At 40.3% G+C, this 26,552-nt stretch overlaps 1 protein-coding gene across 1 annotated transcript; it reads right to left on the bottom strand.

Annotated features, from left to right (window-relative positions):
• Nucleotides 1-3,232: 3,232 nt before the first annotated feature.
• On the bottom strand, nucleotides 3,233-25,583 carry Cdc7 (Cdc7 kinase; the record flags this gene model as incomplete). Its single annotated transcript, XM_074098498.1, is given in 10 exon segments — nucleotides 3,233-7,792; nucleotides 9,620-9,798; nucleotides 11,175-11,355; nucleotides 13,043-13,186; nucleotides 15,296-15,370; nucleotides 15,793-15,886; nucleotides 18,252-18,394; nucleotides 20,330-20,423; nucleotides 24,192-24,294; nucleotides 25,461-25,583. Coding segments are annotated over 10 exon segments (1,280 nt in total), but the record flags the coding sequence as incomplete, so codon positions are not given.
• Between the last annotated feature and the right edge of the window lie 969 nt (nucleotides 25,584-26,552).

The raw sequence follows: 26,552 nt of genomic DNA, 5'->3' as shown, positions 1-26,552 counted from the left end.
CGCCATCTTGCGTATCAAAAATAGCTCTATTTGCCGCGCCTTTGACAAAATGGAGTTTGGCAACATTGGCAAACTTAGTTTTTCACTATCATACATAACTACATAACATTGAACACTGAAATCAGATTATTAATACTAAGTATAATAACAATGAATTACAATTTTGTAAATTATTTACTAATAATTAATACACCAACAAATGTAACATAACTTGAATTTATTAGCAGTACATTTGCTAAATAAATTTGCAATAAAGATTTTCAGGAGCTTGGCCGGAAGCCCCGGTGGTCCAGTTGGTAGGAACTTGGCGTATGGCCAGGAGATGCGGGTTCGAGTCCCGTCCAGCGTGCCGGAAAATCTTTTTAGTTCATAGGTAACGTTGATGAGTTGTTTGATCCCGAAATAGAATGCATCACGCATACATATAGTATAGTGTTACTGCAATCGTATAACTCTTATAATAATATTACCTAATACTAGGTTAGTGGACCAAAATATTGTTTATCTTCATCACAGCCTTAACAGCTCGTTCGTCAACTTATTTGTATATCCTTCCGATAAATCAGCAATTTTAAAAATATACTTTATTAAATGGTAAATTGTGCATTTATATAAAACTACGTTTCGTTTACTTGACATAAGCGTCGCTAGATGGCGTTAATATCGTGAGGACCGTTTTGACATTAGTCTTGGCATTTTTTTTTTTTAATGGCAATATACTAGTTCGGTTAGAACAGACGATTGTGCCAATTACAAAGTGAGGAAACGAAGCGGAATTTAATAAAAAATATTACGGAATTTTGAATTTGGATAGGGAAATATAGGATCAGGATCTATATGAAGGGAGGTGGCATAATTATATTTTAATATCATTAGAAACAATAAAGGACGCAATGGAGGAATAGATACATGGATTATTTGATGAAAGAAGGCAGAGAACGGATGTTGGTAATGGAATACTTTGTGATATAATACTATTGTACAAAGTAACACGGTCATAAAGTGGGCAAGATAAAATCAAGTGATTCAGGTCACCTAACTCCGAACCACACTCACAAGCAGGGCTATCTATGATATTAATCTTCGCCAGGTGTTCTGGCGTGCTGACATGACCTAAACGCATTCTTATTAAAACACTAGTACTTCTTTTGCATAATTGGGCCAATCAACTATTTTACCGACACTTTGGGCGTCTCCTGCGTTACCAAAATTGTCTCTGGCGTTACCAAAAAATCGTACTTCCAACAAGATATTTGTATGTATGTATGTATGTAAACTCTTTATTGTACAAAAGAAAATTAACAAAATACAACTGACAAACTTTAAGATATTTCACGGTTTAATAGGTTGAACTTACGTAGGATGGCATGTATTCATGTACACCATCTATTAAATTACAGAAATAACATGTTTACTTACAAAAATCGGTAATTGTTTGAAAAATGTCGCGGACAGATTAGTGTCGGTAAAAAAGTTGATTGGCCCAATTTAAACTTAAAAAACCAGAGTAATTTGTCAAGAATAAATTACTCGTTTAGTTTTTTTTATGGTTTCGTTTAGTTATTAATAACAAATGTCAAAGTCGTCAAACGGACCTCACACCAGTAGCGCTAACTAGCTGTCACAGAATTCCTAATTACATTAATTTATTACTAATCAATTCGCTCCAGTGTTGTGTAAAATGCTCATTTCGAGGCTTAAAGACTCGAACCCTAAAGACTCTAGCGGCTTAACGACTCTAAGGCCGCAAAGACGGCTTTTTGCATCCATCACGCACAAAATAAGCCAATTCAATTCTCAAATATAATCGAGTCTTTAAGACTCTGGAGTCTTAAGGGTTAGAGTCTTTAAGGCTCGAAATGAGCGTTATCCACAACTGTAATTCGCTCCCATCGTCTGCATTACCAGATAAATACAGCTTATAGTCAACGGCCGTTATGAAGAACCTGACACATAGCAAAACTATGAAGTTTCTGAATATTAACAATATGCATCTTAGACAAAAATGTTGCGTGAAACAGAGTAGTAAATATACTTTTCACACCTTTCCTTCAGAAAAGTAACTTTTCCTCCCTGACGAGAGGGAGCAAAGTGCAACTTTTCTGTTCAAGGCTTTTCTAAGTGTTTTATTGCAAATGGCATTATTTGAAGTTGATAATTGTAAAGCCACGCCATTTTGTATGCTGGTTGTTCTTTAATATTATTTAGATTTTTTTTTTTTAAGTTTTTAATGCCCGGTGTGAAAAGTTGTATGAGCCACTCGGGAGCAAAATTATTTTCATCTTGGGCGTTAACACTTGAATCCCTCATACGCTCAGGATTCTATTGTAGAATACTTCGCTACATTCTGGATTCAATTTACGCCCTCGCCGTAAATACACCATTTTAAAGAAAGAAAGAAAAGTTTATTTTGGCTCCAAAAAGTACCACCTAAAACTAAGACTAGAACTAGCACTAAAACTACGTTACTAGGTGACACGGCAGGATACCAAAAAGGGTCTCCACTCTGCATGTGTTGCCGCACATTATGTGCAGTAACGCACATTATGTGTTTGCTCCCTTGTGACACAAATAACTATAGCATTTTCTTCAATAGTTGACATTAACAACAATCAGGAATTGAAAATACAAACTGAAATATAGATGCACAGAAAAAACAGAAAAATAAGACCATCACTGGGAATCGAACCCAGGTCCTCGGTAATCCGTACCGCGTGCTATACCGCTACACCACTGATGGTACCTGGGTTCGATTCCCAGTGATGGTCTTATTTTTCTGTTTTTTCTGTGCATCTATAATTCAGTTTGTATTTTCAATTTCGGTTTTACGGGTGACCGTAAAAGTAAAAATTTGGAATTGAAATAAAAAATACAAAAAGATTCCAAAAAACCAATCTTAACAATCAGGAACTTCAAAGTTGTGCAATGTCTCAGGATTGACGTTTTAGCGGCCGGGCGGGCCGGGCTTGATGCTTTTGCTAACTGACAAAAGAACTGGTGTCCAATATTTCCTGATAATCTATTATTTTTGAGAATAGACTCGCATTTAATAACAAGGAAAATAGTATTATAGTTTCCTTTGAAAAGTTTCCAGGATGGCTAAAAGAATTCCTTGCTCACCGACCTTACGATAGCTAAGCTTATGCGAAATATGCGTGTTCATGCAGTTCCTCCACCTCCACACTGTAAGAACACACACAAATCACACAAACCCATCTACACCAACACACACAACACCTGGTACTACAACTGTTGGTCTAACAACTGGTAGCATGGTGTACGGTTGTGTCACTCTGAAGATGAGCTCTGGTTGAGTTCGAAACGCGTCAGTGTAGTGTGGTGGTGGTGATAGATGGGTTTGTGTGATCTGTGTGTGTTCTTACAGTGTGGAGGTGGAGGAACTGCATGAACACGCATATTTTGCATAAGCTTAGCTATCGTAAGGTCACGGGTGAGCAAGGAAATTCTTTTAGTTCAGAATTATAAGAACTCTATAGCTTAAGCTTGGAACATCAAAACCTATTTTCAGTAACAAATCAATGTGTTAAATCAGCCTTATAGTGTTAATTTGGATTGACTACACCGCCACTAGCACGATATTTGACGCAAATAAGTTTTATCTCGTTTTCTCATACGCCTTCAGAGCAAGAACGCACTATGCGGTTAGCCAAGCGGTTGTAGCGCACCGTCCCTCCTCAGAGTATATCTAGAGAAAGAGACGGTGCGTTCAAACCGCGCGATGACGCATACGTACGTAGCCTTGGGCAGGTGTATTGGATATTGTACGTACAGTGTAGTCCGTTTAGTACGACTTCGCATTCAACAACCCACCGTTTTTAGCGACATAAGTATAGGCATATGTTTGGTTTTAATATGAGCCACCATGAAAGTACATCCGTTCGTTTAGTACGGCGTCCGGTTAGTACGACGTAATATCACCGGCCCCTTGGCCGTCGTTATAACCGGATTCTACTGTATTAAAATTTAATTTTGGCTTATTATTAGCGTTGGTCCATTCATTTCATTATGTACTAAGTTTGGCATACAAAATCAACAGTAAACATTAAAAGGCTTAACATACCTATATGTTATTAGTAGATTAATGACTAATGCTTAATGCGGTGTAAGGTTGCTTTTCGAACAGAAATGTGAGAGGAAGTCAATAGAAACGTTTCATTTACCAATCTTCGCTCAACGCAGCTCTAGTGGAAACAGCTCGGCTGAACGAGGATAGATAAATGAAACGTATCTATTGGTTAATGAAGAACACATTCTCGCACATCTCTGGTGGAAATGCAGCCTTGTGTGGTCAGCATCAAAAGTAGGATTAGAAAACGAAATATGAGAGGTAATGTAATGGCGGATGAACGATGACAGCGCGAAGGAAGGCATTTTTAGGCTACTTGATTACTTAATGTTTACTCAGTTCCCCAAAAGATGGCACTGTGCAATGTGTAGTAGCAGTTAATTTACTGTCAATTATTCAATGAAATTTGTTGATATCCGTACGCTCTTCTAAACTTTGGCAAAATCCTTTTTCAGTGACGTATTCATGTCACAACGTATCTATTAATTTCAGCGCCATCTGTTAGTTTTAGCAGGGTACTTGTAGACGTTGAAAAAAGTTTGCACCTCCTTCCTAAGTAATTTCATAAGATTCAGGTGCAAACTAAACTCAATCGAGTGAAGTGGCAACCCCCCTTCTGCCTGGCCGGGGATTTTCTCGACAGATTAGTAAAGTTTGCATCAAAATTACAGCCACGTGCGTGTCAAAGCGGCGGAGTAAAAAAGAGATCCTCTACTTTTGACGCTGAATGTACGCGCAGACTTTGACTCTCTAGTCTTGTGATATTGACAGCTGTCACCCGCACCATGCTAAACCCGGATTTTTAATCCCACGGAAAAAAATAAACAAAGTTTCGTCATTGTCAAAGTGTCATTTCAGGGGATTTAAATTTCAAGGTATGGGCCTGCTAGAAATATTATATAAAGTTCTGTTGTTGCCATGTTTTATTATATTTTCGATAAAAGAGCCGTTTTTACGGTAGACAACTTACAAGTCGTCTTTTGACCGAGAAGTATTCGGACCGGAGTGCATCCTTTCGTAAAAAACCCGGCCAAAAGCGTGTCGGACACGCCCGAAATAGGGTTCTATAGCCATTATGAAAAAAATTAAGTAATATTTTTCTAAGGATTTCGTATTTTATAAGGAATCTTCCAAGTTTAGGTATATTTTATACCTTAGGCTGCTATTTACTCTTAAACTACTAATAATTCTCAAGCAAACTTAGCCGTTATAGTTTTTCTTGAAAGTTTGATATACTTACTAACATCCTAAATTTTTTTTTAAATTTCCACACCGGTATAGATTTTAGAGGGGGGGGCGACACTCGATTTTAATAAAAATTTGCACTTTAAAGTTGAATATTTCGCAAGCAGATCACTGAATCGAAAAATCCATAATGGTTTTAAAAGACCTATCCAACGATACCCCACACTATAGGGTTGGATGAGAAAAAAAAATCATCCCTACTTTACGTCTGTGGGAGGCACCCTAAACAATTTTTTTAATTTTTTATTGTACCATTTTGTCGCCATAGTGTACATATATATCCGTACAAAATTACAGCTTTCTAGCATTGATAGTCCCTGAGCAAAGCCGCGGACGGACAGACAGACAGACAGACATGGCGAAACTATAAGGGTTCCGTTTTTGCTATTTTGGCTCCGGAACCCTAAAAATAAACGAAAAACAACGGAAAACGTAACAATGAACAAATTAAGTACAATAAAAATATAACAACAATTTCAACAGTAAAAAAAAAATTACAGAACAAGAGTCACTGGAAAACGATTACGAATTCAGTCTCGAATGTTAGTGCATTGAGTGACGTCTCGCGTCGAGCGGCCCACAGCTTAAAAACCCGGGTGTAATACCAGGACAATAAATAAATTATGCATACGAAAACAGTACTCTCTTTGTAAATTAATATATCAAAGCGTAGTAAATGCCAAAGTAAAGATTTTCATCAGTAAAATAAAATATTTTATCTTGATTAAGAAATACAGTTTTTTAATGGGAAGTCGATTGCTGGCAAATGTGGCAAGAATAAAATATCTTGAATTCTGCAAATGTTTTTTGATAACGGCAACACCCTTGTTTACATTTTTTCCATGGGATTAAAAATCCGGGTTTACAATGGAAGTACTGTAGTGGGCTTAGTCTCATACTTTTCAATACAAAGAATATATTTTTGCCTGACCCGTTACTATTACGGCCATGATATGATACGGTGTAATGGATAGAGTCCTTAAAGGCTTCGAACTGTTTTATAAACCCCCTTAAACTCCCAAGGCCCACCATATTAAAAAAAAATCAAATGAATCTTAATGTTTCGGGATAAAGTCAAATTGTGGAGTAAAACGACAGAAGAACCAAAAAAAATGACAACTACCTATGTTACATTGTTATAGGTCCGTAATTCCCCTGAACTTTGTTGTATACATTCTATTTTTATTACGAGGTTAGAGCTTGTCTTAACCGAAATGATGCGTCCCACCACCACATTTACGCATATGAACTTTTAAATACGGGCGGCTAACACACATAATAGTAGATTGTACAACGAGAGCATAAAACGAGCCATTTTACCCGAGACGGTACGGCGAGGGTGGATAGACACGTCGTGGGGAAAATGGGTTTAATGCTTGAGTTTTACACTCTGCTTTTCACTTTGACTGCGCGGAAATGAAATAGCAACAGTGGAAACAATTGTTCATTTACTATGTACCTTTTATATTCATGCATTATTATATAACTAGCTTTTGCTCGCGGCTTCGTCCGCGTGGAATTCGGTAATCGCGGGCTGTTCCCTCGGGAACTGTGCATTTTTCCGGGATCAAAAGTAGCCTATATCACTCTCTGGCCCATAAACTATATCTATGCCAAAAATCAAGAAGATCCGTCGCTCAGTTCCGACGTGAAAGACAGACAAACATACAGACAGACACACACACACTCGCATACTTACTCACTTAGTCATAACGTCAACTTGACGACCGGATAGCCCAGAGGTTAGAGAACCTGACTACGAAGCTTGAGGTCCCGGGTTCAATCTCCGTACGGGGCGGATATTTGTATGAAAAATACGAATATTTGCTCTTGAGTCTTGGGTGTTTAATAATAATAATGTATCGAAGTCTTAGTATATATTTATCTATATAAGTATGTTTATCCTTCGCCTAGTACCCATAACACAAGCTTTGCTTATTTTGGGACTACATGTAGTCCGTTTAGTACGACTTCGCATTCAACAACCAAGCGTTTTTAGCGACGTAATTATAGGTATATGTTTGGATTTAATATGAGCCACCATGAAAGCCACACAAACATCCGTTCGTTTAGTACGGCGTCCGGTTAGTACGACGTAATATCACCGGTATATCGGCCGTCGTTATAACCGGATTCTACTGTAGTTCAAATTGGTGTCAAGTGACCCGTGTATTTTATTATGTATTAATCAACTGTTCTAGTTGAGGGACGCGTCATTTTAGTTTAGACAAGCTCTACCGGTATTTTGGACTATGTATATATATCACAGCTCCAAAGGGCGTCACATAAAGGCATCCCTTTCACGCACAGGTGGCATTACCGCGACGCGAGAAACGGGTGCTTCAGGGCTTCTGCGGCGGTGATCCGGGCCTGCGGCTCGGGCTCCAGGAGGCGGTAAGCGAGCGCGAACGCAGAGTCCGGGAAGCCGGCGTAAGACCGGTTGGGGAATGTCTCGTTGTCCTGCCGGAGATACAATCATAGTAAAAGAGAAGTATGTAAACTCCGACCCTTTAGGATACTTAACTGCCTACTCCGGCGCGGACGCTTAGGGTTGTCGCAGTCTCATCATCATCATCATCATCCCAGCCTATATACGTCCCACTGCTGGGCACAGGCCTCCTCTCAGAACAAGAGGGCTTGGGCCATAGTTCCCACGCGGGCCCAGTGCGGATTGGGAACTTCACACACACCATTGAATTGCTTCGCAGATTTGTGCAGGTTTCCTCACGATGTTTTCCTTCACCGCAAAGCTCGTGGTAAATTTCAAATGTAATTCCAAAAACTCACGAGGTGCGAGCCGGGGGTTTGAAACCACGACCCTCTGCTTGAGAGGCGATAGGTCAAACCACTAGGCCACCACGGCTTTTGTCGATGTCTATTTAAGATTAATTACCTATCGGCAAATAATTTTAGCACGAAAGTTAACTTAAAATCGTCTTATGTCTGTGTCTAGACAAACAACATTCCATGCCGCTATAATATTATTATTATACAAAATTTAAAAATACGCCATGCCTCGGATTACTTATGCAATTCTTAGTATTTTACGTAAAATAAAGCGCGCTAAATTATTAAACAATACACAATACACAATATGGAAAAAAATCTCATGAAGTCGTAAAAAATATGCGCTTTTAAAATTCCTCAAAGGTAAACAAAAAAAAAACTGTGATTAATTGCTAGCGGGGCCAGAGAAAAGATTGTCAACGCTACATAATCAAGAGATTATATTATTATTTCAGCAAAAAAAGTATTTTACAAGCTTTTATCTACATGCATATCATAACTTCCCTATTATATGTTCAGAAACGACTATCAAATGGCCTTTATTAAGAAACCTGGTATCTGCGGGTGCATCTTAATGTTCACATTAAAGTACAGTGCATCTTAATGTTAACATTAAAGTATCGGTAATACTTTTTTTAACAATGCATATCTGTACATATTGTAGAAAACTTATGACATGCATGTAGATAATAATTATTATTCAGTCAAAGTCAAAGTCAAAATACAGGCCACATCTGAACATATTATAGAAAACTTATGACATGCATGTAGGTAATAATTATTATTCAAAGTCAAAGTCAAAATACAGGCCATATCTGAACATATCATAGAAAACTTATGATATGCATGTAGATAAAGTTATGTATGCGGCTATACATAATTAGGCATTAAAACACTCGTGTGATCTTATTATGAAACTCGCCTTCGGTTCGTTTCATAAAACCACACTCGTACTTTAATGCCTCTCATTATGCACCAGCCACATAAATAACTATTTTTCTCGTTTGGACGTTGTTCGGTTTATAAGGCAAGCCCGGCTTTTGGGCATCTATGTAAGGATCGCCACTGCCTATCGAGTTGGGGCTCAGCAGATGGAGACATAGTAGACTCACCATCGTGTGGGCATCTATGTAAGGATCGCCACTGCCTATCGAGTTGGGGCTCAGCAGATGGAGACATAGTAGACTCACCATCGTGTGGGCATCTATGTAAGGATCGCCACTGCCTATCGAGTTGGGGCTCAGCAGATGGAGACATAGTAGACTCACCATCGTGTGGGCATCTATGTAAGGATCGCCACTGCCTATCGAGTTGGGGCTCAGCAGATGGAGACATAGTAGACTCACCATCGTGTGGGCTTCTATGTAAGGATCGCCACTGCCTATCGAGTTGGGGCTCAGCAGATGGAGACATAGTAGACTCACCATCGTGTGGGCTTCTATGTAAGGATCGCCACTGCCTATCGAGTTGGGGCTCAGCAGATGGAGACATAGTACTCACCATCGTGCTAGGGTCCCGACAGATACACATCGCGCGCGGCAGCCTGCAGTCGCAGCAGACGTCGTCCGGCAGCGGCGCCCGGCGCGGCAGCGGCGCCGGCGCCCGCGCGTCGCACAGCCGCGCCGCCAGCTTGCGCAGGCACAGCCCCGGCCCCGATATCGACGTCAACAGCCGGCAGCCTGCGGAACGGGAACTATCAGCTGTTGCTTTCAGGGCCTTCGCTATTGGCTCTGTGCACGACATCAGCGCCGCCTAGCGTCCGCAACTTTTATGGCTCTGATGCTCTGACAATCGCGACATTGTGACAAAAATCAAACCTATAACGTATTAATTTATAATACAAAATTACTGTGATACCGTGATTTGGGTGGACAAAAGGTTGCGAGTTCATTTTTGGTCGTTAAAATTAAATGAGGTAAGTAAAATTTATTCAAAAAGTGTGTTTTTATTTTCGTTATGTCAGGGTTTGTTTACTTCATGTTTAGTTGTACTTTTACTGTAAAACGAAAAGATAAAGCTATCTTATTGGTTTCTTTGAATAATAGTAAAATTATATAATTGTTCTTATATCGCTAGTAATAAATTAAATATCGTTTTCAGATCAAAATGAGTATCATTTTGAAGACCGGTTTTGTGAGTATCACTCAATATAAAATTTCAACCACAAACCGTTCCATAAGGAAAAATGTTGCTGGACATGTCCGAGATGTAGAGGAATTAAGAACAAAACAGGGACAGTGTTCAATAATTCAAGCTCGCATCATAACACAAACATCTATAACTAAAATTGGGTAGTTAAAGTCTATACAAATTGCTTTGTTAATGACAGATTCATATGAGTATGATAGATGACAGAGCCTAGTTTATTTCTTCTTTTGGCCACTATGAGCGCTGCGATAATTTCATTACCCCCACCTAGTACTTCGCACCCTCCCAATACTTGCTTAGCAAAGCTAGTGTAATGGGTACTAAGCAACGGATAAATATAATTATATAGATAGATATATACTTAAATACATATGAAACACCCAAGACCCGAGAACAAACATTCGTATTTTTCATACAAATATCTGCCCTACGGGAATCGAACCCGGGACCTCAAGCTTCGTAGTCAGGTTCTCTAACCACTAGGCCATCTGGTCGTCGTGGTTGTCGTTTCATGGTTGTTTTTTTTTGTTTATTCTTATTTTTATATTTTGTTGTAGTCGTGTGGCTTTGTGAATATTTTAATTTTTATTCGACTGGATGGCAAACGAGCAAGTGTATCTCCTGATGGTAAGAGATCACCACCGCCCATAAACATCTGCAGCACCAGGGGTATTGCAGATGCGTTGCCAACCTAGAGGTCTAAGACGGGATACCTCAAGTGCCAGTAATTTCACCGGCTGCCTTACTCTCCACGCCGAAACACAACAATGCAAGCACTGCTATTTCACGGCAGGATTAGCGAGTAAAATGGTGGTAGCAATCCGGGCGGACCTTGCACAAGGTCCTACCACCTGCAAAGTGAATGTGAATAAAATGTCTTCTATCTTTCTTTCTCCCTGGTACTGACCTAGTGCCGCCGCGGTGCGGTGCATAGCCTGGCTGCCGAGTAACACGGCGATCTCTCGCAGCGCGTCCAAGTCGTCGCTGGCCCGGAAGAAGGGGTAGCGGCCCGTGAGCACGCTCGCCAGCACCACCCCTGCCGCCCACATGTCCACGGCCGTCGTCTGGTCCGTGTACTTGAACAGCACCTGCGAATTAGTAGATTGATAACCCCTTACTTCCCGGCCTCTATAGTAATGTACTAATTGGGATGCACCAAAAAAAAATAACCTATAGTTTTTATCTTATTTTTGGAAAGAATAGGATATTTTAAGATACCATTTTCATTGATTTTGAATTTGGATGGGTATTTATTTTTTTATACATTTTTTGACGAAATACGCTGGATGACGTCACAGTGAGACAGCCACGTTCCATTGCCTGGAAAAATTCAGGTCGTACATAACATTATCTGTGGCATTACAATGTGACAATAATTCAAGCACGGTTTAGGGTCCTAAATGAACCTTGACAAATAGTTTTATTTTATTTCTCTTCTTTTAGCTTCGATTATTCCTTTGTTTATTTAATGGTGTGATAGTAAATAGATATCTTTTTAAAAATCTGATATTTAAATTCTTTTGTATTTACTTGTAACATAGTAATTTAATAATTTAATTTGTAAAAATACATTGGAAATACTCGTATACATTTCGGACTTTACGATAAATGACAACTGTTTAAGGCCAGGTGCGCATCATGTGATTAGTTCTATCTTTGTCACTCTTTGCTATTATAAGCAGGACAGGAATATTTCAAACTGTCAATTTGCTTAAGAGTGTAGACCTGCTTTATAACTGCCTTTGTGACGAGATACTCCAGGGGTCAAATGAATGTCATTACTTAAATTTTGTTTTTTTAAATCAGTTTATCACATTTTTGGAATCTGATTTCTGAACACGCTTCACGAAGCCTATTTCTCCAAATGGTTTTCGATTTATTATATGTTGTCAAAAATTGGGACATCCCAATTAGTAGATTGATAACCGAGGGTGGAAAGCGACGCATTTCACCCGAGTATTTCTGGCGCTAGTTGGTCACGATGTGCATCTAGATGGCCATGCCGAAACGTGAAAGAAAGTGTTCCGCTGTCATGGCATTATGGCCGGCAGCAGAATAGAGGAATAATTTTAAATGTTGATTTTCTGTAATTGCGAAAAAAATAGACCAACTGTAAAATGTTTTTCATCTCTCCTGGGCCCAATTGCATAATAAAGTACAAGCTAATAGTATTAGTGAAATTCAATACAAAATCGCTAATAATATTAGCTTGTACTTTGTTATGCAATCGGGCCCTGTTCGGAAAGTTTAATTTTCATGGGTAGATAGCCGGGTGGGAAATTGAGTTTTCATCTATAGGGTGGAAAGTAATTAAAAAAAAAAATCGATTAGCCACGGAGTCGAAGCTAATTGAGTTACGTCAATGACACTTTTTTTTCATGTTTCGGCATGGCCATCCAGATGCATGAGGGCTACGGTATAGATGTCGCTAGCGTCACTGCTTAAGTGGCTAAATAAGAAACAAACACGCTGAGATATGAGGTGCATAGGAGAAATTCGTGTCTGTACCGTTGACCAGCAGTGGTGTAGCGGTATAGCACGCGGTACGGAATACCGAGGACCTGGATTCGATTCCCAGTGCTGGTCTTATTTTTCTGGTTTTTCTGTGCATCTATATTTCAGATTGTATTTTCAATTTAATCTTAAAGAGTATGTCTATTCGTCAACTTAGCTCAGCTTGACGACACTGACTGTCATGAGCTGATTTCTTTAATTCATTCGCCATCCCTATTTAGGTAAATTTTGTAACAAATGTACTAGTGGCGGTGTGGTCACCTCTGGCGGCCTGAAGCCCTGGGTGCCAGCGCGGTTGGCGCGCCGGGGCGCCCACGCCGCGCACTCGTCGCACACGCCGGCGACGCCCGAGCACGCGCACGGCGCCCGCGCCGCCGCCGGATTGTAGTGCGCAGGCGGCAGAACCTACACGTTATTATAATAACGAGATGAGAATATACTTACTCTGGATCTCGTCCAGTTAACCTTTGCATGTTTGACAGGATTTTTCTCAAATAGTGATTTAAATGTATTTTTAATTAATTCCACATGGTTTTTTTGTTTTTCTTCTGCATATACAAAGTAGATACCTGTTTACAGAGTAACGGTGTCTCTTAGCACAGGTATTTTTTTACTTAAAAAGAGGCACCAGCGGCAATGTAATAATGTACCCTCAAGAAATTGAATAAATGATTTTTATTTTTTTAATATTTTATAATTTGAAAGTACCGTTAGCACAGCAGTACTGAATTATACTGAATATTATATCCTCGTAAGTCCTGACCTTTTTATCATACATAGTGGGCGAGAATTCAAATTATGTGATTTTGGAAATTACTTACGCGTACATAAATTTCAAGTCCACATATCATTGATAAATGAAGTATTTAATAAGGAATCATACATAACATAACTAACACACTTAAGTACCTACATAAAATAAAAATAGAACCTAAAACTAAAACAAATTACATAAAGAGTAACCCTTAGGCAAGGTCCCGAAGATGGTGGCAGCGTTTCCTCTTTAGCCGCGTATCCACTAGAGGCAGCCTCGGGCCGAGCGGCTGCCTCGCTCCGAGGCCGCGCAAGTGGAGACGCTGCCAAAGGCACGGCTCAGACTGAGGCTCCTTTAGCCGCGTATCCACTAGAGGCAGCCTCGGGCCGAGCGGCTGCCTCGCTCCGAGGCCGCGCAAGTGGAGACGCTGCCAAAGGCACGGCTCAGACTGAGGCTCCTTTAGCCGCGTATCCACTAGAGGCAGCCTCGGGCCGAGCGGCTGCCTCGCTCCGAGGCCGCAGTGGAGACGCTGCCAAAGGCACGGCTCAGACTGAGGCTCCTTTAGCCGCGTATCCACTAGAGGCAGCCTCGGGCCGAGCGGCTGCCTCGCTCCGAGGCCGCGCAAGTGGAGACGCTGCCAAAGGCACGGCTCAGACTGAGGCTCCTTTAGCCGCGTATCCACTAGAGGCAGCCTCGGGCCGAGCGCAAGTGGAGACGCTGCCAAAGGCACGACTCAGACTGAGGCTCCTTTAGCCGCGTATCCACTAGAGGCAGCCTCGGGCCGAGCGCAAGTGGAGACGCTGCCAAAGGCACAGCTCAGACTGAGGCTCCTTGAGCACGGCCAAAAAACCGACAAAATATGGCTCGGCTCGCGGTGCTCGGCCTGAGGCTGCTCTAATGGATACGCGGCTTTTGAATAGCTGGGCTAATTCTTTGTCCGAGGTAACTGCCAGCTCTTCGGTCACCTGTGACGTCTACTAATCTTTTTGAAATTTCTTTAAAAAGTATAAATATTTGATAAATTCGTACTCCACCAAGTACATTGGGTAGTTAGTCTGACAAATGATTTGTACTTTGTGAAGTACGCGGGGAATTACGAGGACAACATATTTATTGCAACTATTCTCGGCGAATGCTGTATCACTTGATGTTATAATAGTTATTTATGTGGCTGGTGCATAATGAGAGGCATTAAAGTACGAGTGTGGTTTTATGAAACGAGCCGAAGGCGAGTTTAATAATAAGATCACACGAGTGTTTTAATGCCTAATTATGTATAGCCGCATACATAACTTTATCTACATACATATCATAAGTTTTCTATAATATGTTCAGATATGGCCTGTATTTTGACTTTGACTTTAACTTTGATTTGACTTTGACTTGACTTTGACTTTGACTGAATAATAATTATTACCTACATGCATGTCATAAGTTTTCTACAATAATGCATTGTTAAAAAAAGTATTACCGATACTTTAATGTAAACATTAAGATGCACTGTACTTTAATGTGAACATTAAGATGCACCCGCAGATACCAGGTTTCTTAATAAAGGCCATTTGATAGTCGTTTCTGAACATATAATAGGGAAGTTATGATATGCATGTACATAAAAAACATTAAAAAATGTAACGTCATTAATATCCACATAATTTTCATGTTAAGGGTACGATATTTTCTAATGATCTACATAACGAAAAAAAAAAGTCTTTCCTTTCAGGGAAACTACTTTAAAATAATGCTAATTAATTACTCACCGGTGGTTGGTTCTGCTTGCGCGTGCGCATCGTCAGGTCGAGAGCAACGCGTTTCGCGCAGGGCAGAGGCGAGCCCTGGAATCGCGATTTGATAGTAACAAGTCTAATAAAATAAGTTTTTGGTAAAAATTACATTTTTAATACAAGCTCTGTTTTGCAACTGTACTTTTTGTTGACTGTACTTCTGTCCAAAGGTGGTGTAGGGGAATAGCACGCAGCACGGTCCCAGCGCCATCCATGTTTCAGTTTGTATTTTCGTGTGAAATATGTACTTGTACTGTTACCCAAAATACATTTGCATATCAAATTTCAAGTCGATGCCATTAACCGTTGAAGAGTTCCGTCCTGCGGAGACGATCCTGGCCGGACTACCAGGATGTCACTTCCAGATTATTGTATTGTACCGTACATGAATCAGTTTGTTGGACTGTATGATGAGTGAGTGGTGAGTCAGTGAGTGAGCAAACGAGTGAGTGAGCGGATGAATAAATGCTTACGTGTTCCCTGGGCCGTTTGAGCGACTGGTGCGCGGGCGGCGGCTGCGCGTCGCTGCTTGTGTGTTGCGCCAATCCGAAGTCCACCAATGCGTATCTGCACAAAAATGTGTACACGTTTATGGGCGTTTTCAAAAAAACGTGTACCTTTCTATCAAAAAAAAATTTTTTTTTTCATTACAAATTTCATGACTCAGTTTTGTGACCCTGACCGAGTGTATGACAAAAACAACACTGTTAATTTTTTTTTTGGGACATTTTTAAAAAGTATCGGAATCGATTGTGCTCTTCATTCTCAGTAGGAAAGACCATATTTTTTCCAAAATTAAAAAAATGCCCTTATACACATTCCTAATCCAATGCGACCTGACGTTCGGTTATATGTTAAACTAGCCTTAGCCCGCGGCATCGCCCGCATTAGAAATAGCATAATGATGGCTTGAAAAAAGGTTTCAGTAACGATTTGTCGACAGTGTTGCCAACTTCTAGAAGTTCGAGTCGCTAGACTCAAAATCAAGTCGCTAGAAAGTCGCTAAAATTAATTCCAACGGCGGGGCTACTACTAAATTCGAATTTCGTATCGTGCCGTCCCTCTCACTCTCGTATTAAATAACATTTGCGTCAGCGCAGCGGGACGGCAGGATATGATGTTTGAAGTCTACAGTCGTAGTATAGGGCCAGCGGCGGCTACTACAAAACTCGAAAATCGAAGTTCGTATCCCACCGTCCCTTTCACTCGCGTTGATAAGCGACAGCGGGACGGCAACGGCAACATACGAAGTTCGAGATTGACCATTTTTGTCGCTAAAACTTTTTTTTGGTCGCTAATTCTTAAGCAAAAGTCGCCAGTTCTAGCGACTAACAGCCTTATTCATAAAAAGTTAGAGCCTCCTTGAAGGCCCGATGCTAAAAAACATGATTCATAAACGTCTGTTAATCAGTCGATCAAGGCTCTGCTAAAGTTAGAGGACCGTAGACCCTCCTTTATCTCTCTGCTAAGTCACAAAATGGCCGCCACAAGTTTGAACAGCTGACTTTGACTAGAGCAAAAAACCATACCGAAGATATTTATAGTGAAGGCAGGGCTACGCAGATAAAAAAAAACAGGAAACTTTATTTTTAGGACATTGTATTTAAAAATCCTCTAAATTAGCAACAATAAATTAACAATAAATATGAAAAAAAAATAAGGATGATTAACATAATTATGGCTTTTTGCACAACATAAACATGCGGATCGGAAATGGCGGGAAAACAAACATCTCGCTTTTTATTTTTTTCCTGGTAATTTGCTGTCACTGCTGTCAATTTTTTTTTTTTTAAATTATCGATTAGGCCATTTTTTGTCTTTGATTTGTCAAGGTGGCCAACATAACGCGTCTAATCCGTCTATCAGCAGCTCAACAACTAGCAGACTGCTAGCAAGCGTTTATGAATCATACTTCTTGACAACCGTCTAACAAGCTTAATCAGTCTGCTAAGTAACAGACCGATCAAACCTCAATTAAGGATTTTTTATGAATAAGGCTGAAAGTCGCTAAACTGGCAACACTGTTTGTCGATAACATCGATTAAAAGCGGTGCTCTCTCCCTACAATCCGTCAATAGCCGCACGCAAAATTCCGGGCCCTATTAATAATGCAAGTTTTATTTTTCAAAACGTCCCGGTTCGATTCCCGAGTTGAGTACGTACAAGTTTTTCTTGTTATTAAAATGGATGACATGGTTCCTAAGAACAGATCTTCGTATGTCTTTAGTTCCAGAGTGTGCAGAGTATGCAAAAGGTAGGACCTTGTGCAAGGTCCGCCCGGATTGGTACCACCATCTTGCTCGCTAATCCTGCCGTGAAGCAGCAGTGCTAGTGGAGAGTACGACAGCCAGTGAAATTACTGGCACATGAGGTAATACGCCTAGTGTTGCAGGTGTTTATGGGCGGTGGTGATCGCCTACCATCAGGAGACCCACTTGCTCGTTTGCCATCCAGTCGAATAAAAAAAAAGACTTTCCCATACTGACCGATCTAAATGAGCCAAGCTGTATTTTTTTTCACACCTCTCTTTCAGAAAAGTAACTTTTCCTCCCTGACGAGAGGGAGCAAAGTGCAACTTTTCTGTTCAAGGCTTTTCTAAGTGTTTTATTGCAAATGCCATTTTTTTAAAGTTAATAATTGTAATGCCACGCCATTTTCTATGCTGGTTGTTCTTTAATAATATTTAGTATTTATTTTCTCAAGTTTCTTAATGCTCGGTGTGAAAAGTTGTATGAGCCACTCGGGAGCAAAATTATTTTCATCTTGGGCGTTAACACTTGAATCCCTCATTACGCTCAGGATTCTACTTTAGAATCCTGAGCGTAGCGAGGGGGTATTGCATAATCCTTCGCTACATTCTGGATTCAATGTACGCCCTCGCCGTAAATACACCGTTTTGCTCCCTTGTGACACAAATAACTATTATACGCACAGCCGTTTGTCGCGGTTGTAGAGGAAGTTGCTGGGCTTGACGTCCCGGTGGATGACGCCGAACGAGTGCACGTGGCGCAGCGCCGTCATGAGGGCACGCATGTACTGACGGAGCTCGTCGGTGTCCATCTCGCCGACGTACTCCTGAATAAGAGATGGCAACAGGGTGTTTTAAAAAAAACCGGCCAAGAGAGTGTCGGACACGCCCAAAATAGGGTTCCGTAGCCATTAAGAAAAAAATAAGTAATATTTCGTATTTTATACGGAATCTTCCAAGCTTAGGTATATTTTATACCTTAGGCTGCTATTTACTCTTAAACTACTAATAATTCTCAAGCAAACTCAGCCGTTATAGTTTTCCTTGAAAGTTTGATATACTTACTACCATTCTGATTTTTTTCAAATTTTTCCACCCACCGGTTTAGATTTTAGAGGGGGGGGGGGGGGGCGCTGGATTTTAATGAAAAAAGTTGCACTTTAAAGTTGAATATTTTGCAAACGAATCACTGAATCGATAAATCGTTTTAGCAACCCCCTAATGATTTTAAAAGACCTATCTAACGATAACCCACACTACAAGGTTAGATGAGAAAAAAAAATCACCCCCACTTTACGTAAATTTTTATTCTACCTACCATTTTGTCGGCATAGTTCAGACAGACAGACACGGCGAAACTATAAGGGTTCCGTTTTTGCCATTTTGGCTCCGGAACCCTAAAAACCGGCCACGTGCAAATCGGACTCGCGCACGAAGGGTTCCCTACCATTATCTATCCTCCTGGCCCCCCCTCACTTGAGGGCATGAAAAAATAATAATTTGAACTTTACTTGATTGACCGGTTCAAATTGCGAAAACATAAATTTTACGTCGGGCCTCAAGAGCCGAGAGAGCTCAAAAGCTGTGGGCGCGAATTCTATTCCTCAACAAAAACTGTTTTTTAATGTCTCTCTTACATATACGTGTCGTGTTCATGTCACTCATTAAGTTTGTAAATATTACAATTACAGTTGTAAACATTTATCTTGAACGAAAAAATATGTGTTCGGCCAAAAAGTTAATTACTAAGTAGTTAACGGAAATCAAGAAATAAAAAACCGGCCAAGAGCGTATCGGACACGCCCAAGTTAGGGTTCCGGAGCCAAAATGGCAAAAAGTCCGTCTGTCTGTCTGTCCGTCCGTCCGTATGTCACAGGCATTTTACTCGAAAACTACAAGATGTATATTAATGAAATTTGGAGTACAGATGTCTAGTCAAAGCCGCTATTTAGTTTTGTAGTTAAATTACAAAAATAAATATTTATAGGGGGGGCACCATGGGCAGGACATGTAGCAGAAATTGAAGATTTTTTTTTAACTCGCATCAACGTGTGCCACATGGTTCGACAGCTCTTTTTAAAGATATTAAGGTTTCTCAAAAACTTTTTTTGATTAAGTGAAGATTTCCAGAAATAATCGCTCCAAAGTGTGTCTCCACCCCTCTATCTTGTAAACCGTATGTCCAAAAAATGTGCAAAAAATATGGGAATACATACATACATAAAAATCACGCCTGTATTCCCAAATGGGTTATAGCGACAGGCAAGGGACCGATGATATTACATTTGCAGGTGGTAGGACCTTGTGCAAGGTCCGCCCGGATTGCTACCACCATCTTGCTCGCTAATCCTGCCGTGAAGCAGCAGTGCTTGCACTGTTGTGTTTCGGCGTGGAGAGTAAGACAGCCGGTGAAATAACTGGCACTTGAGGTATTCCATCTTAGGCCTCTAGGTTGACAACCCATCTGCAATACCCTGGTGTTGCAGTTGTCTATGGGCGGTGGTGATCTCTTACCATCAGGAGACCCACTTGCTCGTTTGCCATCCAGTCGAATAAAAAAAAAATCGTACTAACCGGACGCCGTACTAAACGCCGTACTTTCATGGTGGCTCATATTAAAACCAAACATATGCCTATACTTACGTCGCTAAAAACGGTTGGTTGTTAAATACGAAGTCGTACTAAACGGACTACACTGTACTAGAGCTTTTGCCCGCATTATCTTAGTAGTCAAGTCATAGATAAACCATTTTCATACTTACGGTAAACTTCCTGTGCGGTATATATGGCATAATAAAAACCACACTGTCAAAGTTTCTCAGGCACAAGTCTACGCCTATAACGTGGTTCTTCCCTCTGTGGACAACACAAAATTATACACACTAACAGCCTTATTCATAAAAAGTTAGAGCCTCCTTGAAGGCTCCTTGAAGGCCCGATGCTAAAAAACATGATTCATAAACGTCTGTTAGCGCTAATCAGTCGATCAAGGCTCTGCTAAAGTTAGAGGACCGTAGACCCTCCTTTATCTCTCTGCTAAGTCACAAAATGGCCGCCACAAGTTTGAACAGCTGACTTTGACTAGAGCAAAAAACCATAGGTACCGAAGATATTTATAGTGAAGGCAGGGCTACGCAGATTAAAAAAAAACAGGAAAATTTATTTTCAGGAATTTCTATTTAAAAATCCTCTAAATTAGCAACAATCAATTAACAATAAATATGAAAAAAAATTAGGATGATTAACATAATTATGGCTTTTTGCACAACATAAACATGCGGATCGGAAATGGCGGGAAAACAAACATCTCGCTTTTTACTTTTTTTCCTGGTAATTTGCTGTCACTGCTGTAAAATATTTTTTTTTAATTATCGATTAGGCCATTTTTTGTCTTTGATTTGTCAAGGTGGCCAACATAACACGTCTAATCCGTCTATCAGCAGCTCAACAACTAGCAGACTGCTAGCAAGCGTTTATGAATCATACTTCTTGACAACCGTCTAACAAGCTTAATCAGTCTGCTAAGTAACAGACCGATCAAACCTCAATTAAGGATTTTTTATGAATAAGGCTGTAAAAAAATATACAGTGTGTAACCGGCAGCCAGGCTTTTTTTTAAAGGAGGATAAAGTAACGTATTTCTATAACTTAACCATTACATTAATTTAATTAATAAACTAAAATTCAGACTTTGTTAATATTCAAACAAAATTATATGATTGGCAGCAATGTATGTTAATATGTGTTGATGTGTGTTAATATTTATTTTATACTTGTTTTATTTTGTGTACTTATAATATGTAATTTGCGAATTAGCGAATAAACGTTTCTATTTCTATTATTTCTATTTCAATGTAAATTGACAAGTAGACGAAGTTTAGCAAAAAGGATCCAAAGCACTGTCATGTTATTCTTAAAATTCGCTTTTATTTCCTCCTTGTTGCTAAACTTTGGAACCTTTTGCCAAACTACGTCCAAGTAAAGTGTAAATGGCAGCCGACGGATATTTTAATTATTAGCTTGTTATTATAATTTTGTTAGAAAGGTAACAAATTCAGAATTTGAGTTTACTAATTAAAAAATTAAATCAATGTCTTGGGTAAGTTACAGAAATACGTTAATTTAACCTCCGTTAAAAAAGCCTGGCTGCCTGTCACACACTGTATATCGTAGAGTTTCTTGTCGGATTGTTCTCAACAGAGGTTTTTCCGAACCGGTGCTAGATTTTTTGAGAGTCATACGTGCTTGCTCGCTATAGCCCAAATTGATAATTATGGTTAAACTGATCGAGTGTTGCCATATATGCTTCCGGATCCGGATTGAAAGTTTCTTTACGAACTTCTCTCCGCTGGCGTTCGTGTCGTCATAGTGTGTTGTATGTTCTTTATATGTTTTAGTTTTTAATGGGTCCCACTGAAAAACAGCGTTGCGGCTTGCCGTAACATTATGCTGAGTGGGGCCCACTTTATACTATTCGATGTTATTCTTTCTATCTAATGTATTTTTCTCTCTCTCTCTCTCTCTCTCTCATATTTTGAATTTTACTTTGATTTAAGGCTGCGTTTCTACCAGAGATGTGCGAAGATGTGTTGAGTTGAGGTTGAGGGGAATGTTTCTCATGAACCAATAGAATAGTTTCATTTGCCTATCCTCTCTATTCGAACAAAACAAACAAGAACGGCATCACATTTATCCGTCAAATAAAGGACCATGAGCAACTTTGTACGGGAAGTGTACCAAAAACCAACAGAGCTGAGAATTATGTCATTAAATAGGTCTTTACGTGTAATTAATTTCATTCTATGGGCACCAAGTTAAATTCCATTGCAAAACTGAGATATTCAAGTTTTATTCAGAGTAAATATCTATGAGAAATTGTGTTTCCCCTTGACAGTTCTCCTTATAAATCCCGCTTTCAAAATCCTGGAGGGTAATTAAGACAGATTTACTTGGGCACCGTAAACTGCTTCAACTTTGCCCTCTAGCCCCAACATTGCCTGATTCGATTTAGAGTCGATAACTTAGCACCCTTTAGGTTTTTAAACTTTTGTCTACCCGTAAAGTTTAAAAACTATAAGAGTCCCAAGTTATCGACTCTAAATCAACTCAGGCAATGTTGGGGCCAGAGGGCAAAGTTGAAGCAGTTTACGGTACCAAGGTGTGTAAAATAAAAATATGTTCGTAGCCTTAACATTGATTTCCAAGATGTACAAGCTAATATAAGGTTTTCTACCGATATTCTCTAAGAAAAACACAGTTTCTCATAGATATTTACTCTGACTATAATATGTATAACTCAGTTATGCAATGGACTTAAATTTTGTGCCCATATAACGAAATAAAGTTGATAATAAGACAAAAATGTATGAGCTGTGAAGGGCTACTACTTAAATCCCTTAGTTAGCTAATTTTACTGGAAGAAAACATTCCTTTATTTTTAAAATGAAACAAAACTGCATTCAAAGATCTTCTAAACATCGCTTGTCTCACCCGGGAATCGAACCAACAAAAAAAAAACACGCTATATTATCATACGAATCGTTAGGATTATAGTTCAGGATAAAATTTGTCTAATTAAACATTTGGCCTTACGCTCATCTATTGTACGAGATGGCCATACGAAACTATGTACCGACTGAAAGCGACAAGGTACAAAAGTGATCACTTATTTATGACGTTGACTGTAGAAGGTAATGTTAATAAATATTCTATTTCATGGTATCTCCTCCAAATGTGCTCTAATCGATCTGCCGTATTATTTCTCAGGCACATAGTGATATGCCTGGCCAACGTTTAGGCATATCATGAAATGGCGGCGTTTCACGATATGCCTAGGAATTTCGTGATCTGGCGGATTTTACGATCGGCCGCCGACACCGACATTTCTCACTCGCTAAATAAACACGGGCGGTCAGCTGGTCACGGCCGCCATTGCATACGCAGCGCCACCAGTGGCCAAAAAAGAAACTATTTTACGATGTGCCCGGTATAGAGCTAGGAATATCGACGAATGCGTTGCTCTAATCGATCTGCCGTATTATTTCTCAGGCACATCGTGATATGCCTGGCCAACGTTTAGGCATATCATGAAATGGCGGCGTTTCACGATATGCCTAGGAATTTCGTGATCTGGCGGATTTTACGATCGGCCGCCGACATAGACAAATTTTATCCTGAACAATAATCCTATCGATTCGTATAGTAATATAGCGAGTTTGTTTTTTTAATTTTTAGTTGGTTCGATTCCCGGGTGAGGCAAGCGAAGTTTAGTAGATCCTTAAACGCAGTTTTGTTTCATTTTAAAAATGAAGTAATGTTTTCTTACATACATACATACATTCACGCCTTTATCCCTAAAAGGGGTAGGCAGAGCACGTGAAACTTGTGTTCCAGTACCACTTTTAGCATAAATGTGGGTATAAAAGATGGACAAAATGTGATATCGCAGTGACAGGTTGCTAGCCCATCGCCCACAACACACTTCAACCCTGTTCCCTTAGTCGAGTCTTACGACACCCACAGGAAGAAAGGGTGTTTTCTTACAGTACAATTAGCTAACTAAAGGGTTTAAGGTAGTTGCCCCCCAGGGCCCATAGATCATTTCCACCCAGTATATTTACTCACCCAATCTCACGAAGGCACCGCAACTCGTGCGCCACCCTGGTCGGATGCGTGGTCGGCACCAGGTGTTTGATGGCGTACCATCTCTTCTTTGAGTCCGGCAGCCCTGAGTACGAAATACATTCACTAACAGGCGAGCCTTAACACACTTGCGAGTTGCCGGCGAGTTGAAAGGGATTTATCCTTTTTCCATGGATAGTGCATCATCATCATCCCAGCCTATATACGTCCCATTGCTGGGCACAGGCCTCCTCTCAGAACAAGAGGGCTTGGGCCGTAGTTCCCACGCGGGCCCAGTGCGGATTGGGAACTTCGCACGCACCATTGAATCGCTTCGCTGGTTTGTGCAGGTTTCCTCGCGATGTTTTCCTTCACCGCAAAGCTCGTGGTAAATTTCAAATGTAATTCCGCACATGAATTTCGAAAAACTCAGAGGTGCGAGCCGGGGTTTGAACCCACGACCCTCTGCTTGAGAGGCGATAGGTCAACCCACTAGGCCACCACGGCTTAATTACTGATTTAATTACTGTAGACAGATATTCGACCTTAAAAAACTTACAATATGGTAGAAGTAGAAAATCAATACGGTATTTGACTATTTTGTATATGTTTTATAAATTAAAGCTACACAATGCCTGTTATCGAATAGAAAAACAATTTTTAAGCTACCTTTACAAATAACAAAGTTATGAAGGTTAGAAATTCAAGATTAGACAGAGAAAAACATACCGGCATGTGACGTCACGCTCACACGCCAGTACCGCCATACTTGCTGCATAGAGAAAAGCGTTTGAGAAAGAGACAGGTATAAAGATTTTTAAAAACAATCACTATAAATCCAATTTTCAACCGATCTAAGTTTTCTCTTCGCTGAACACTATCTGTTTATCTATATTTTCATAATAATATTAAGATATGGCAAATCCAGGCGTTGTCAAATACCGTATTGAAGTGTCGTTAAAAATCGTATTTATCTTTAAATAAGGCCGCGACCACACAGCTGCTTAAAAAACGGTGACGGCACGGAATCGCAGTGACGCATCGTGTGCGCACCGTTTTTATCGCATGCCCTCCACACCGCTGCTCAAAATAGGCAGACGGTGCGGAATCGCAGTGACGACCCGGGGGAACGAGCATAAGGGTCACCTGATGGGAAGCAAAGCCGCCCCTGGACACCTGCCAACAGGAGGGGAGGAGGAGAAGGGGGAGGATGTGACGTGTTTTTGGGTTTCAATAATGACCTGTATGTTGACGACATGCTAGCGCACGTACCTGACTCTTGCCGCAGGGACCCGAGGAAGACAGAGCTGAAAGTGCCCTCTCCTATCTTCCTGTGAACTTCGAATTTTTCAGCCAACTTCGGCAGCTTATGCAACAGTTCCATCACCTCTTCTTCTGAAATTTTAAGGCTAGCATTAAGATGGACCTATCGCCTCTCAAACAGAGCCCACGACTCAAACCCCGGCTCACACCTCTGAGTTTTTCGAAATTCATGTGCGGAATTACATTTGAAATTTACCACGAGCTTTGCGGTGAAGGAAAACATCGCGAGGAAACCTGCACAAACCTGCAAAGCAGTTCAATGGTGCGTGCGAAGTTCCCAATCCGCACTGGGCCCGCGTGGGAACTATAGCCCAAGCCCTCTTGTTCTGAGAGGAGGCCTGTGCCCAGCAGTGGGACGTATATAGGCTGGGATGATGATGATGATGATGATTTAGTGGAATATGGGTTAAAGCAACGTTCAATATGCGAGTATGTGTTGCGAGGAACGTGTTTTTCATCAACCAATAGAAACGTCTCATTTACACATCCTCGCACAGCACAACTCTCGTGGAAGCAGCTGAGCGGCGCGAGACGGATAAATGAAGCGTTTCTATTGGTTGATGAAAAACAACACATCCTCTTTGGTGAAAACGCTGCTTAAAGGTACTCTATCTACTTCGCGAAAGTTCTAATCAAAAGAAATAAAATCTCTACTCGTCTAGGCTCAGTTGGTGATGGTGAGCTTGTTGGTTGTTGTTGGTAGCATAAAAAATAAAAGTAAAAGTTTTTTTAGGGTACCTCCCATATACGTAAAGTGGGGTGATTTTTTTTCTCGTGATTTGCTTGCGAAATATTCAACTTTAAAGAGCAAATTTTCATTAAAATCGAGCGTCCCCCCCCCCTCTAAAATCTAAACCGGTGGGTGGAAAAATTTGAAAAAAAACAGGACGCTAGTAAGTATATCAAACTTTCCAGGAAAACTATAAAGGCTAAGTTTTCTTGAGAATTATTAGTAGTTTAAGAGTAAATAGCAGCCTAAGGTATAAAATATACCTAAACTTGGAAGATTCCGTATAAAATACGAAATATTACTTATTTTTT

The sequence above is a fragment of the Choristoneura fumiferana genome, chromosome Z, assembly GCF_025370935.1.
Source record: "Choristoneura fumiferana chromosome Z, NRCan_CFum_1, whole genome shotgun sequence".
NCBI classification, from domain to species: Eukaryota; Metazoa; Arthropoda; class Insecta; order Lepidoptera; family Tortricidae; genus Choristoneura; species Choristoneura fumiferana.
The sequence above is the reverse complement of the archived record's forward strand: the minus strand, read 5'-3'. Positions and strand labels throughout refer to the sequence as shown.